This window comes from Solea senegalensis, linkage group LG20 (genome assembly GCF_019176455.1).
Source record: "Solea senegalensis isolate Sse05_10M linkage group LG20, IFAPA_SoseM_1, whole genome shotgun sequence".
In the NCBI taxonomy this organism is placed as follows: Eukaryota; Metazoa; Chordata; class Actinopteri; order Pleuronectiformes; family Soleidae; genus Solea; species Solea senegalensis.
In genome coordinates, this window is record NC_058039.1 from 16022235 (window position 1) to 16037749 (window position 15515).

The 15515-nt window shown below is 41.3% G+C and overlaps 2 protein-coding genes across 5 annotated transcripts in view; one reads left to right on the forward strand and one right to left on the reverse strand.

The window, feature by feature from the left end:
- The window catches only part of phf14 (PHD finger protein 14), a 103661-nt gene that overhangs the window by 61154 nt on the left and 26992 nt on the right, over nt 1-15515 (forward strand). The gene's annotated exons all lie outside the window — the stretch shown is intronic.
- On the reverse strand, nt 9808-14373 carry LOC122786363 (leucine-rich repeat-containing protein 9-like). The gene has a single exon (XM_044052623.1). It carries the CDS (start codon nt 14371-14373, stop codon nt 9808-9810), a length of 4566 nt encoding a protein of 1521 aa, XP_043908558.1.

A 15515-nucleotide genomic window follows, 5' to 3' on the forward strand; every position in this document is an offset into this window, starting at 1 on the left:
TCCAAAAATAGTTCCCTGGTGTCCTAATGAACATGTCATGACATGCTTTGGTCAAAATACCATAAGGATGAAGCACCATAGCCATTCAATAACCTTGCCAAAACCGCCCCTTTCAGAACGCTCTGTTTTGTGCATGGTCCCTTTACATGCAAATGAGATGTAGGCAAACACACACCCACTTCTTCCAGGGGGTTTCTGATTTGTCCTTTTTACTGCGCTCACTCAGCTCCTGTTCCCTCCGCTCCATTCCTCACCATCTCTCTCCACTAGTTCTCTGACAATATCAACATGGCACATGGCACAGGAAGAGACGTCCGACACAAGGATCAAGCCGAACACTGCTGAACTGTAAATCAGTTAAAAACACTTAGGGACAGCACCGCTGATTGCCACCGCTGATAATTAAAAGTTTTTAATTAGGACGTGTCAGAATGGTCAGTTATGAGCTCTATTTGACCTTTTCTTAAAAATGTGTGTGTTTGTACATCCGTGAAATGCGGTCGCTGACTAAATACGGCGACCACTGGCCGCAGTCTGATGCAAAGTGGTGCGAACACACAAACACACGTTCGCTGACTTTATCCAGCACATTAGCTTCATATATAAAATCGTCTGAGGCTGGAAGTTTGTGTAAAACACTGTGCTCCACTGTGCAGCCACGAACAGCACACTTGTCCCTCCGCGCTGACCTAATACCGCTCTTCCTCCCTCGCCTGCACTCTCGCCTTTTATAGGGACAAGGTGGAGCTAAGGTGGAGCTCTCCAAGTAAACTTACTGGTGGGGTGGCAACATTCGCAGTGAAATGCGTATTCTGTCGTCACAGTGTGCAGGGAATTCAACATCGCATGTTTTATCGCCTATAATTACACTAAGGGGGACCACGAAAACATGACTGAGTATTCTTTTTCCACACGTTGCCTCCAGAGTCCCAAATATAAGTATTAAAATGATTAAAAAGTTGATTTTGCATAATATGTCCCCTTTAATATATACATAGCTTTTTATTTGATAAAACTCCAAAAGGTACCTTCAATTTTCTGATAATGACAGAGTATGTTCTGGAGAATTGGGTCTGGACATTTTTCGTTCTCATATGACAGCAAACGGTGGGAAATGGTTTGAGTCGGATGCATTCACAACAACAAGAGAATTTACTCACTTGCTGTAAATTATCTGGTGTTTCTTCTGCTAAGACTTGACCAGGACACAGGCAGAAGGAGTCTCAAAGCAACTTCTGTGGTAGGCATGAGATGACAGGAACATCTTCTGTCGCTGTTATTTACCAAAGTTATTTATCTTCACAGTATTATAGCGATAAGAATATGCCTTGTTTCATAAACGTAAAAAGGCAAAGCCCCTCTGGTTGTGTTGTACCCTCATTAGGTTGTTTTTATCCAGTACACAGGAGACAGATTGTGAACACTGAGAATCAATATATAAAACACTCAAAAAAAAAATAGATCTTTAAAAGCAAGATTTTATTTTTGTGAAAAGGCTACATTGCTGTTTCATATTTTTCTTTTTTCTTTCTTTGCTTGTTTTCATTGAATTACTTAGTAATAAAGGTCTAATATTTGGCGGCCTCTCAATCCAAGTGATAAATGTATCCCTGTTACTGTCTCACTAGAAACTAGCAGCGTGTCCTGCTCGGCTGATTAATGCAAGCAAAGCGGGATGAATCATAAAAGCCTCGGTGGAAATACTGAATCACAGGAATGAAACAAATTCGATTATGAATAAAAACCAAAAGGGTAAAGCTCTCATTCACCGTGAAGTGGTCACTATATAAAAAGATTTGTTTTAAAATGTATCATAAGTGTTGTTACCTGAATGTGCGTCAGATCCATCCAGGCTTTTATTTGATATTCAGCAGTGTATGCTGGGGTTGGACAACAATTAAACTACAATAATTATGCCAATATACAGTCTACTCTCCACTGATAAAGTTAAAATGTTTGTTTTTTCGGTGCAGCTGTGACTTAGGGAGGGTTAGAGAGTCATCTTCTAAACACAAGGTTGTTGGTTTGGTCCCTGGCTTTTCAAGTGTCATTGGGCAAGATATATACATATACTGTACAGTAGATGTGCTGTAAAATGCTTTGAGGGGTCGTCAAGATTAGAAAAGTTTTGTAGTTTTGTCAATTTTAGTACTTTGCAGGATTATAACCCTAATTTACCATCTCCCAAGTCATTGTGATGGTTTATTGTGTTGTTTGTGTCTCCACTCCCCCCTACTGATCTGATAGTGGAAAACCTTGCAAGACGAGGGCTTTGGACCCAGAATCCTCACAATGAGGAGGTCTTGTGAAGTCTTGGGTCTCGCAAGAAATTGCTTCACACACGCACCCTAGCCAGGTATCCTCTATAAGATCAAGGCAGCGATAATGTTATTAGTGAGCTGCTGAAAAAGGAGGCAGAGATAACCGTTGTCGGAGGACGCAAGGACTGTCTATCCATGTTTTCCAATTCTTGCCATACCAAAGAAGCCAGTCAGATGTGTACTTGTGTGTTGTGTTTCCATTGAAAATAAATGGCCAGAGGATTTGTCAGGATGGCAGGACAATTTGTCCATAAATATTCTCGGTAACTTCTGAAGACATCGACTGAACATCTCTGCATCTTTGGCTGGCGGTGAGGCCAATTCCTTTATTTTTTGCCATAGAATGAAAACATTTGACCTCAAGAGATGAAAATAAGGCAAAAAGATGAACATTTCGTCTTTTACTTCCAGGTATTTACATCTGGATCTGATACACAACTCTGAAGATGTCACCTTTTGTTTGAACCCACCCATTTGTCATGTGAGCAAAAGTACTGGAACATGTTTTGTGTTGCCCAGGTGTGTCCTATTACATTGATTATTCAAACAATAAATAGCACCAAATGTCTATGCTCAGTTTCAGATTGGGTAGGCTAGGTTTTGCATGTGCAGACTGCATTTAGGAGTGGAGCCAACATGAACACCAGAAAGCTGTCTATGGGTGAAAAACAAGCAATTGTGAATTTGATGGGAAATCGACCAGAGCCATTGCAACATTGTCTGTCTGTTCCAATACTTTTGCTCACCTAAAAATTGTGAGCGTTATATAATCCGTTACAAATAATGCTATCTTCTAAATTGTGCATCAGATCCAAATGTAAATACCTGGAAATAAAAGCTGAAATGTTGATTTCTTGTCACATAAAACCCAAATGTGTTCAGTCTACGGCAAAAATAAAGGAATTGACCTCCCTGTATCAATACCTTTGGAAGCCACTGTAGATGGGCTGGCTCATTGAAAACCAGAAAGTAAACGTGAGAAATGGTTGGTTTTTGTTACTTTGTGTGATTTGTTTTTAGTCTTGCGCCTGGAGAACTTTTATCTCACTCTTTTTACTTAGTTTTATAAATGCTTTTATTCCACGTTTTATTACTTTTGTGATGTCTGTGCTGACTGCCATGATGTTTTGCGGGAACAAATCAAGTGGCTCGACTTTGGAGGGAAATAGTTCTCTTGACCAGTATTTCCTCATTTCAGTCAAAGGTTTCTGATTTTATTTAGCATTTATGGATAACTGAAAGTAGATTCATGGACCAAAATGGCAATTTTATCCGTTAGCAACTAAAATAATAATTTGCTCATAAAGTGCAGACTGTATTTCATATTTTTTCCGTATAGAAACCGTTTTTCTGTTTAACTGGCACTGTGGGGAAAAATAGTCTGTACTGAGCAATATGTGCGTGTGCAGTGTTGTTGGAGGGGTTATGTGATAAAAACGAAAGTAAAGGTTTCAACGCGAGCACAGAATCGCTTTTATTAGAAACTGTAGAACAAAGGAAAAGCTTTGAACAGCAGGAGAGGAGAGGATGCTGGGATTAAGCACGACTGTTAGGAGATGTGCTTACTGGCAGCTTGAGGAGACGGTCGAGTCTCCCAGAGGAGCCACAAGTCCAGTCGCGTTTAATCAGCCTTCGCCATAACACACTTTGATATGTTTGCACTTTTTCCAGCCGAACTTTAATACATGACAGTGAAATTTGACCTAAAACTGAACAGAAACGGTGATGCACTGAGGAGAAGTTATTCTGGTTTTGTTGAACTTTCTGCTCACTGTTAATTTATGCTGGGAAGGTTTGTCTGTCTAAAGCCCCTCAATAGAAAGTCACTTCACATAGTTCCACACTGAGAATATTTGTTGTTTTTCCCGTGTAAATATCAGATAAGTCCAACTGGACCGCCATGACGATTTCACACGACTTCCATGTTTTTGTCTGGAGACAGCATAAATACAACCCTGATTCAGTTCTACTCCTCGAGAGGTTTCCTTATCAGAGAAAACGTTCATTCTAAGTGTTTGAACACTCAATGCCACAGCAGTCAAATACAAATATTTGGTGTATAATTCAAATCCTAACGTCAGATACAATCTGTCCTACACTTTATTTCCCTATGTGATGATTGATTCGCAGGTATACTCTCTGTTCATATATTGTTCTTTTATCCTATAGATTCTAATCAGGGAAAACAAATAGTGACTTTTAGAGTCTCTGTGACTCGGTTTCCCCTTAGGCCTGTGTGTCGTCTCCTGCCTTCTACCATCTCTTACACTTTCATATCTCACTCCCTGTGGAGTTACTTGTCCCTATGAAGTCGTTCCCCTTTTTCCTCCTCCTCCTCCTCATCCCTCCCACTTGTTTACATCAAACAGGAGAACCTCGAGGGCCTTAGCTTTTTTAAGTTCCCCATAGTGGGGCGACATTTCACTGCCAACAGGAGAAAACACTTTCTGTGTTGACATGACAAATTGGCAGGAACACTTTTTCCTTCTCCGTTCCTTTAGCGAGGAGCAAGGATCACTCATTCATGGCCGCTTTGAGTCCGTTAAACAAGTCGTGGTTTACTTTGAAAGCAGCTCAAAGATATAGTACATTTCTGGTGAAGGATTTGTGTTTCTTAAGCTTTTTTTTTTTATGATTCAATTCCAGTTTATTCAGCACATTTTTTTAAGCAACACATAGATGACAGGAGCCAACGCCATCGCTAATATTGTAAGGTCTCCAGTTTGAGAGACAGTTAGGGATGTGACATTTTTGAGAACGCGTGGTGCGCAGACCTTTTAAGGCGCAAGGTGCTCAAAGTGTCTCAGTAATAGCAAGTGTGGGGAGATAATTGACTCCACTAAGGGCATCTAAAAAGCACTCTGAGATGAGAGCTGTATTTAAGGAAACTTTTATTATCTACTTTTAAATGCCAAACCATGTACCGCTTTTGCCTGTGGGGGGAAGAATGTTTCTTAAATGCCAACATTAAGTGCAGAATATTACCAGATCATTGTGACTGAGTTTCAGCTGCTGGCAGAGATAGTGGGCGGTCAGCCCCTCTTCCTGACAAGCAGCTACAAAGAGCAGTACAGGAAGTGATTTGTCAGAGCTCCCTGTAGCCACGGCACTTATCTGAGAGGAAGATGTACGATCACCGAAGGAACCAGCACAGAGTGTCTTACAGTATGTGATGCAGCTGACCACAGCTCTGGTTCATTCATTCAGAGATTTCTAAGCTAAGCTTTCTAGATTAATTATAAGATGGTGAGTGTAATTTGTGATATTATGTAAAGTTGTTTTTTTTTTTTTTTAAATGAAAAGAAAGATCTCAAACATATATCTGTGAATCATGAAGGCAAGAGTCTAAATATATACGATCCAGACAGTTAAAGGTGGAGCAATAAGTCACGAGGAGAAGCAAGATACAATAAATCATGCATATGTATCAGCCCACTAGTTGTGGAAGACATGTATATATACATATGTATATATACACACACGCACACATCTTTACTGTACTATAAGACGTAGACGCAGCTTCTCTGAAGTTCAGATGTCGTGACTGCATGAGCTCCACGCCTTCAGAAATCCACAACTTAATCAGTTGTCTTATCCTGCTTTTTCTGTCGATCAACAGCATATCTTCCAAATCCAGATGCTGACAACAACATGGTCTCTATGGGCTGAAAGACAAAGAATGTATTGTTGCTAAAGCCAATTTTGAAGTACAGTTAGTGTCTCTAATCTCGGCCTGCTTGAGGGAAAAAAATCTCAATGTAGAAGAAAGAAAATAAAAACTAGGCTCCATGGCCCAATACTTATTAGTATATATCTGACACATCAAAGTACAACAGGGTGGCAGTGTTATTAGCAAGTTAAATTGCGCATGTTTACATTAGAGTGAAGTATGTTAAGTGTTAATTAGAGCTGAAACAATTACTCTATGAATTGATTACTAAATTAAACGTCAACTATTTTGATAATCGATTACTCGGTTTGAAGCGATTTCGGATTGTTTTAGCTTCTTAAATGTGAATATTTTCTGGTTTCTTTGCTCCAGATAAGAAAGAAATCATTCAACGTGAATCATTTTGGTCTGTGGACAAAACAAGGCATTCAAGAACATCATCATTTCCAGGTTTGACAAACAACGATCAGCGTTTTTTAACATCTTATGGACCAAACGGTTACTTGCTTAATCGAGCAGATTAATCAATTATGAAAATAATCGTTAGTTGCAGCTCTAAAATAAGATGACTTTCCTGTACTGTATGAGCAGCATTTTAAACAAAAATGATCTAAATCTTAAATTTCTACATCCATCAGACAAATCACAATCATCTAAAAACATTTTCCCAAAGAAGTCTCTGTCTAAGGTGATAACAGCAACAATAAAATACAAAGTGTGTATAATAGTGTTGCCATACATCAAGCTCGTCGCCTAACTTTGTGGCGTGGAGACATCAAACAACATTTTGTAACTCTCATTTAATTTGTGTACAGAACAAAATGCAAATGTGCCACAATGTTCTTTTACAATAGTTCTGCCAGCATCGTTTTGTTACCGTGGGTGTTTTTCTTCTTTTTGTCTCACTGCAGCAAAAGGTCACAGCAAATGGGATTCCGTGTGAGAGGTTGTGATTAATAACAAAATATGTATTTGATGACGCTTTGTGTGCCTACTGATTTGTGTTGTCGAGCTGTTTGTACAACAGTGGAAATTACAGAGGAAGCCGCTGGTTTACAGAAAAATGCAGAAGCGGAGTATCGTTGCCCGCCGCACACATTTGCGTTTGCAGAGAGGCAATAAAAGGCTTTATTAGACAAGCCTGAGTTCATTATAGACGCTGTGTTTCTCTCAGCCTGCTCAACTTAGATAAACCTCGCTCTGACCAAGGCCACATCCCTCCCGCTGTCGCCCCTGGCCCTAGCAGAATTGATTTCAGTACTAAAGTGACAGTCTTTCCATAATATATGGATGGCCTTTAATTCAAGCCTGTTACCGTGCCAAGGGGCGCTTGTTTAAGGCTTTATTTACACCCTTGCAGCGCTGCCTAGCATGCTGGGGCTCCATGGTGAATCACACCAGAAGATTTGGATAAAAGGTTTGAAATGCCAAAAGCTCTTAAAGTTGCTCAGGCAGTGTTTAGAGTACTCGACTGTGAACTTGTGTGGGATGCGCTTCTTTCACTGCACTCCGACTTGTCATCAAAAGGACTGTAACTGTGGGAATTCCTGTCCATCAAACAGTTTCTAAATTCTGTCATGACCTCTGAGTATTCAGCTCTGCTCGTGTGTGTATAGTTACAGTTATAAAGTTTTTTTTACACTGAACTCAAGAATGCTGCAGCCTAATTTAAACTCTCGCACATGGATCAAATATTTCCGTACGTATTATTTGTGTATAGTGTAGTCAGAATTGTTTTCAAGATATTTACTGCGCTATAGAAAATCATCCTCAACGTCGCCACAAGAGGTAGCACTAAACACAAAGACGGGTGTCTGTAAGGTAGTAGTGTGGCATAGGTTTTTGCAATTTGTTGATGGTTTGTCGCCGCTAATGTTCATTTTAAATTCATTCCCAGCTCAGAGAGGAAAAAGGAAAAATTACCTTACAATCTGGGCCATCAATCAGAAGCCTCATCACTTGACCTGTGAAAGAATGTAATTAAGTTAGCCTAATTAAGTTAATGAAGTGCCACACTTGGCTGACTTTACTATGTAGAGTAAATTGAAATAAAAAATAGGCGTCATTACTCATCACATGGTGTGGTATTTAGAGCGTGGCGCAGGGAATGAATGCAATGGTCACTCGTCATCCAGTGGGTGTCTATCTTGGTGGAAAACTCGACCTTTAGCCTGGTTTTATTTCTTCATTCCTCAGTCGTCGGATTGTTTTAATCAGTATCATTGGTGCATTCATGGAATGAAGACAAATCCCTCAGTATGATTTGAATTTTCTCTCTCTCTCTCTCTCTTGTGTTTTCATGTGTAATCTTAATGCCATGTGGGGAACACAATCGATAAACCCCGCAGTTGCACTTGCTCGTTTACTCAAGCGTATGAGGTGCTTATAACACAGTGACCTCCTTGCTGATGGCTGTCTTTAAGATGTGGGCAAAGTTTAACTACAGTTTAATGTGATTTAAAGGCGAGCGGGGGGCAACTAAATTAGCCTGCAGGGAGCTCGGGACATGGTCAGTGGTGGCCAGGCAGGACGCCAAAGATGAAGGAGAAATCAATAGCGGGGAGTCAACTCAATCACTTTAACTAGGCACTACAGACGCCCACGCCCCTCTCCGGGGCCAATTTGTGGAGGGAAAAAAAGAGTGTGTAAATGCTGCTCGGGTCCCCAGTGGCCCCCGACAGTCCATTTCTCTGGACCATTCTAATAACCCTCTTAGTGGACAGTGTATACAAGGCCACTTTAGGAACCCTCCATTTTTTTATGGTTATAAACAGCATAGCAGACACAACATCAGCCTTCATTAGAATAATATTCCAAGACATCCATGGCTCCTGCTGTGTGGGCAGCATACATTCTATATTTGAATGGTAATTCTGCTTAGAAACACAATATCCTGATGTCTTCCTCACGACTGACTTTTATATCTATTTAGTATTTATTATTGCGATTATAATCATTTCACTGAGTGGCCAGTAGAAATGTGCTCTCTCGCAGTGGCTGGTAAGGATATCACTTTTTTTAATCAGTGCCTTAGAGAGATAAGTGAATCAGTGATGATGGAACAAGTGTAGGCATTTGTCATTTGCATAAAGGGGGGTATTTGTCACATCTGTGGAACTTAATCGCTTAAATAAAACAATAGGTTCCTCGCACCAACTGGCCCTGATAGAGACTACTTTCATTCAAACCAGTGCATTGACTCGGGCACAATTATTTCTCTCTTCTTTGTGGCCACAGCTGTGTTTTTTTTGTGTCTCTTCCTTTTTCATGTTGAATTAATTGATAGAAAATTTGACCAGTAAATGGTTAGACAAATCTCAGTGCTAATTACGCCAATTGGCTTTTACAGCACTGGTCCAGGCAAAAATGTTCAGTCCCATTCAAATATTTCCATTACAATGACTGACGCAAACTTTGCGTCGTAGGATTCATATGATTTGCTTCGCCCCAACACAACTGACGCAAAATTTGCATCAACTTTTTTTTTATCAGTGTTATTATATGAAAACTGCTTCTTGAAAACTGGGAACATAAGATGTCATACGACGACTTAACAAACAAAATACTGTTTTGTATTCAGAATACATAACTCTGGCTTTTTTGGTTTTTTACTTATTAAAGCACATTAAATGCCATAATGTTAAGACATAATGCAAACTTACTGTAAACAAATGTTCTTTCTGTACAAACATCACGATACCAACAAGTGGACGTCGCCCAACCCAGCTCATAGAAAACTTGTTAAAAGACTATGCGGTAACAATATTGTATTTAATCCTCACACCACTGTCATTGCTGTTTTCAGGTGATAATATTTCAGTTGTTTGCTGATTGTAAAGTATCGTTGCACTCCATCCCATCTGGCTCCCACATAGATGAAGGTTTACCACCATGTGGAAACTGTTGGCTTGCTCCTGGTTGTAAAATGTGATGTTGATCAGAGTTTGGCAGGGCGCTTCCTGTTCCAATGTATTTGAGGGTAACATCATTCTGTTGATTGCTTAAGACATCAGTGTGCACAGGCTTAAAGCTCCGCAGTCCTCCGCTTATATTTATTCCTTTCAGATGTGGGCTCATAGGGAGTAAGGGGAGTAGCCCAGGAAGGTATAGGTCCGTGGTAGGAGTAGGAAGTCCAGGGCAATGGTAAAATAGCGATGGATCATCATTGAGAAGTTCAACTCTTGTCCTTTCCTCCAGAGTGATCATCACTCCATCCAAGATCTGCAACTGGGACAGATGAAATACTACTTCTGGTCTGTAGAAAGAACTCTGTGTGACAGGGTTGCCAACTACTGAGAGTTCAGTCAGATAATGAAGGACTTTTAGCTTCTCAAGCTCCAAAAGGGTTTGCAGCTTGTTAATGCCAAGAAACAGCTTGCGTAGCTTTGTCAGTGGATAGAGATAGTTGAGCTCCCGGATCCTGTTCCCTACTAAGTGCAGTTCTTCTAGGACATTCTGGGCTATGAAAGAGTTTTTAGACAGAGCTTTGATGTGGTTCCTGTCTAACACAAGCTCTTTGAGTTGTCGAAGCCCCTGCAATCCTTCCACATGGTTGATCTTATTATCTTGAAGGTAAAGCACTTTGAGATTGGTGAGCCTGCTGAGCTCCAGATGGGTCAAACAGGAGATTCCATTGTGACCCAAATGAAGAACCTCCAGGCTGCTCATCAGTGGCTCCAGGCAAACTACAGGCACATTTTCCTTGTTGCTGTGTTGACCATAACCGCTGGAGTGAACATTGCCATAGAGGCTGTGTTTTTTGGTCAGATGAGCCTGAGTTTTTTGTCTGGGCAGAATGGACTCTATGTGGTTGTAGTTCAGATAAAGAACTTTGATGTTTGGCAAGTAAATCAGACCGGAGAAAGAGGTGAGGTTGTTGTGATCTAAACTAATAGTGTGTAAACTTTTGAATTGGTCTGCTGGAGACAAATCTGCACTCCTTATGGAGCAGGATTTAAGGGAGAGGTAAGTGATGTCTGTGAAGTTGGAATGATCTAGCTTCTCTGCAACCATGTTAGAGGTTAGTCTTCCTCCAAACATATCCTGAGCACTTTCACACTCAGTTTCTTTGACTGCAGTCCCATCTAGCGCTTCCAGGGAGGGCAGGTGGAACACCACATAAAAACGATAGTTTTCTTGTTTCTCCACAAGAGGATTCCCATAAAAATCCAAAATAATGAGGTTTGTCAAAGCCTTTAGATAGAAAATATCTCGTGATGTCGAAATCTGGTTGCTGCCAATGTAGAGTTCTCGAAGAGAATTGACCCTTTGGATGCCATGCAGGGAAGTGATAAAGTTGTTCTCCACAGACAGAAAGGAAAGGTTGGTCAGTTGTTCAAGGACCAACGATTCCAGACTAGAGAGTTGATTCCTATCAACACTCAGTTTATTTAGGCTCTGCAGTTTTGATAGACCATTGAGTGTGCTGATGCTGTTGTTATTGAGGGAAAGTTCCTCCAATCCCAGGCAGTCCTCTAGTCCCTCCAAATTAGATATGTCATTGTTATTAAAGGATGCCCAGCGCAGGTTCACCAGCTGATTTAGGTCAATCAGCTTAGAAATCCCCTGGCTGTCAAGGTTTAGGACTGTGATTTTAGAGGCCCAGTCTGGCTGTAGCTCGTGGCTGTACCCCCAGGGTGCTGGACTGATAAGAAGAAGGAGCTGAGCTGTCGATAGCATACAGAGACTTCGGGGCCGATCACCATCGATGCGAGAGTGAGCCAGAAGAGAGGCCTGGTTCATTTTGGACCAAGCAGCCATGTCAACAGCAGCAGCAGCCTCACCCTCTGTTACCATCATGTCATCCAGATGTGTGAGAGTTGTTAGATGTCCCAGTATGGTCATTCTGACCGCCTCTGGTCTGTGCCAGGGGTTATATCTGGTGTCAAGCTTCAAAAGTGCAGGTGTTTGTATTCTTAGTACTTCTGCATCTGCTCTGGCTTTGGTCAACTTGTTCCAGCGCACATCAAGCTGTTTGAGCCGTTTCAACCCTCTGAGCCCCTCAAGGGTCACCAAGTGGTTAAAGCTCACATCCAAAATCTCGAGCTTGGGCATGAGAGAAATGTCATCCAGGTGTGTGAACTCATTGAAACTGATGGTAAGATGCCGCAGAGCCTTTAGGCTGGAAATCTTAATCTTGTTCAGACTGTTCCCATAAAGGTTCAGTACGGTGATCTGACTAAGGACACTGGCCCTGGCAACATTAGTCAGAATTTTGTCTTCCAAGCTCAACAACTTGGGTTCCATACTGAGGACATGCTCATCTATAGTTAAGTTTTCGGAAGTTACGCCTTTGTCTGTGTTATGTTCTTGGTTCTTCGTTAAGTACTGAAAATATACAATGTACTCAGGCAAGACTAACTCATGGTCAAAGACAAACCACTGTTTTTGAGTGGTGAAGCGATCAGAGGGTTTTTGTGAAACTGGCTTTTTGTAAAACTGGCGTCTCTCATCACTTATAGTTCTGTGCTTAGAGTCTACACTGTGATATACAGAGCAGACTGTGGGATGCCTGCTCCTGTCAGCAACATTTCTCTCTTGGACAGACATGCTGTGTCCCACAAACACTTTGGAAATAATGATTTGACCATGCCTGAACGGGAGTGCATCCTCACTGTGCATAGAATCACATTGGCAGGCATTAGACAGAGTGTGTTCAATTCTGGGCTGGTCAGTCACAATCAAGCTGTTGGATAAAGCTATGGCACCCTCTTTCCCCAGGGCCTTATATTCTGTTGTTTTGAAGCCCTCCTCTAGAATACTCAAAATGTCTTCCTTCTCATTGTTTTTCTCAGGGTCAGCTATGTAGAACAAGTATTCTAACTGATGTCTTTGATTCTGTGAGAGGTCAACACTATCGTCACTGGCGAGCAGGCTAAGAAGTTTGTCTTCAAAGCGAAGTCTCAATGCCCTGTTTACAATGCGGATAACTCTATCAATCTTAATGCCGGTGATGCTGTAAACCCTGTAGTCTGAAAGGGAAAAGCTGGAAAGTAGGAGATCACAACAGGAATTAAACCAAGGGTCAGTGGGGCAGCCCTCTTCCAATTGAATATTCCCAACACTTTCTAGCTCCATCACAAGAAACTGGATTGTATAATCCATCATGGTTTTGGCTTGAGCCAAGTCCTGTTCATAAGAGGATTCAATTTCCTGAAGTCTTCTCATCCAGTCTGTCAATCTCTTCCTTAGTGCTTCCATCTTGTTCTGCATTGTTGGTTCCATGGCTGGTTCACCAACAGTGATATCAGATGAACCTTTCGGCACGTTGTTTTTTCCTTTTGGTTCATCCTCCGTCATGCAAGTGGACTTCTTTACACTATCCAGAACCTTGGGGAGCTCACATTCATAATTTTTGAGGGCATGACTAAGGATCCTGATATACTTTTCAGGCAACTGTAGAAGAACTTTTTTCCTCTCCATCAGCTGCACCTGAGTCTCTGCCAAGTTTCTTCGAGCAATACGTGCACGCATGTTGTAGTACATCACTTTTTTCACCACTGTGGACTCCGCTGCTTCCTTGATTTGCATGCTTGAGACGTCATAGGTGTCAAGCAGCTGGAGGTCTGGCATGTGATAAAGAACATGTGTGGCATAGTTAGACAGAAGACACACTGGGTTTGGTGTTGAAGTGGGGTCATTTAATGTTAGTACTTTAAGGTGGGGCAAGCAGGCCAACTGGGTAAGGTCCTTAAAGGAGCTGATCTTGTTCCCAGACAGATTGAGATTCTCAAGGCTGACATTATGGTCGAGGCTATGTCCAATCTTTTCAATACTGTTGTCAGCAAGGTTTAGTTCTTTGAGGTTTTGAAGTGTGCTTAAGCCCTGTATGTGACACATGCGGTTATTGTTGAGCCACAGAACTTCTAGGTTGATCAGCGACTCTAAGTTGTTAATTTCACCAATTTGATTATCATAAAGGTAGAGTTTATCTAGTTCTTCACATTTCTCTAATCCAGATATGCTTGTCAGACAGCACTGTGCGACCCAGAGCTCCTGGAGCAGAGGACAGCAGTCAAGTCCTTCAATGCGCGTAATCTTCTGGCCCACTATGGTGAGCTGACAGAGGTTTGGAAAGAAAGACAAGCCAACCATGCGGGGGAAACCAGACAAGAAGATCTCCAGAGAGCTGATGTCAGGTCCTTCTAGTTCAATGTATTCATGAGACACTCCATTGACCATACACAGTTCTTTGACCGTGTCCTCGTCACTCCAGTGCTCTTCTTTGATTGTTTGTTCTTGGTGTTTTATGGCACTTGGTATCTGTAATATGTCATCACCGTCTTCTTCCGTTGTCTTTGCTTCTTCTTCTCCTCCAGAATATCCAAAATCTTTGATGTTGAAGTGTTGTATCCAGCAGTGTTCTTGTTTCTCGTCTGTCATGTTGTCTTGTGCTAAAATACACTGCAGATGGGGTGAAATAGCTGCTTGATACTACAGAACACAACATCTGTAATGTTGCATTGCTGGAGTTTCCTCTCTTTCTTTTCTTTCCTATCCTTTTCTCTGATGTTGTATGGCAGTTGGTATCTGTATCATTGCGTTGCTGCCTCCCTTTCTCTTTCTTTTGCACACCTAAACTCCCTTTCCATTTGTGGTTTGTCAGACAGAAACTTTTATTGAATCATTTGGTTTAATGTCAGCACATGACAAAGAATTGCCTAGAACATCAAGTGATTTGAGAGTTGCAGTCTTTTATGGGCACCTTGATGGTAAGACTATGTCATGATAGAATGCCTTTGAACTGCCATAAATTCCAAGGTAATACAGGAAGGTCAGTAATCCTCCTGAACTACCAAGCAGTTGCTAATGCAACCAGAGAGAACGTGTTTAGATTAGGATGACAAATCAAAAGTTGAGGGCAACATTTCAGGATGAACTCTCTCGTACTCAGAAAGTGTCTGGACTGGTGTGAAATGGCTTTCTACGCACTTCAGAGTAACCATGTTGTAGAAAATCATGGAAAAATGGCAAGAATTATCCCATACAGAATGAATATGCGGGCACAGATCAAAGTCAGTTGATGTCCAGTTGCCCCAGACTCTTGGACATATCAAATGATATGCACCAATCAGCAGGCACAGTATGTAAGCGTACTATCTTTGTGCTTAACCCCTTACTTTTTATATTCTTAGGACAGCACATGTACCAGCTGTGAATTTTTTTTAAAAAAACACAGCAACTCACATCATCTAACTTGCTTCAGTGAGTCAACACATAGCAGAATTTGCTACATTTTGCCGCACTCTCATTACACCGACACCAGCCAAACTTCAAATTATTTGTGGAATTAACAGTCAGAGCTGAAATGACCTGCAGCAGATGATGTTTGCCATAGAAAACAGCCTGAGATGGCTAAAACATGAGAAGCCTGCTAATGCCATCTGAATGATGTGTGCAGCGCTCTATGCAAATAAAAATGAACAAGAGGAAATTGGGAAAAAAAGGGGGCTCAATAAGAGATTAATTAATGTCAGTGCTTAGGGAAAAAAGGGGGGAGATCCTGGTACTAGTGGAACCAAACC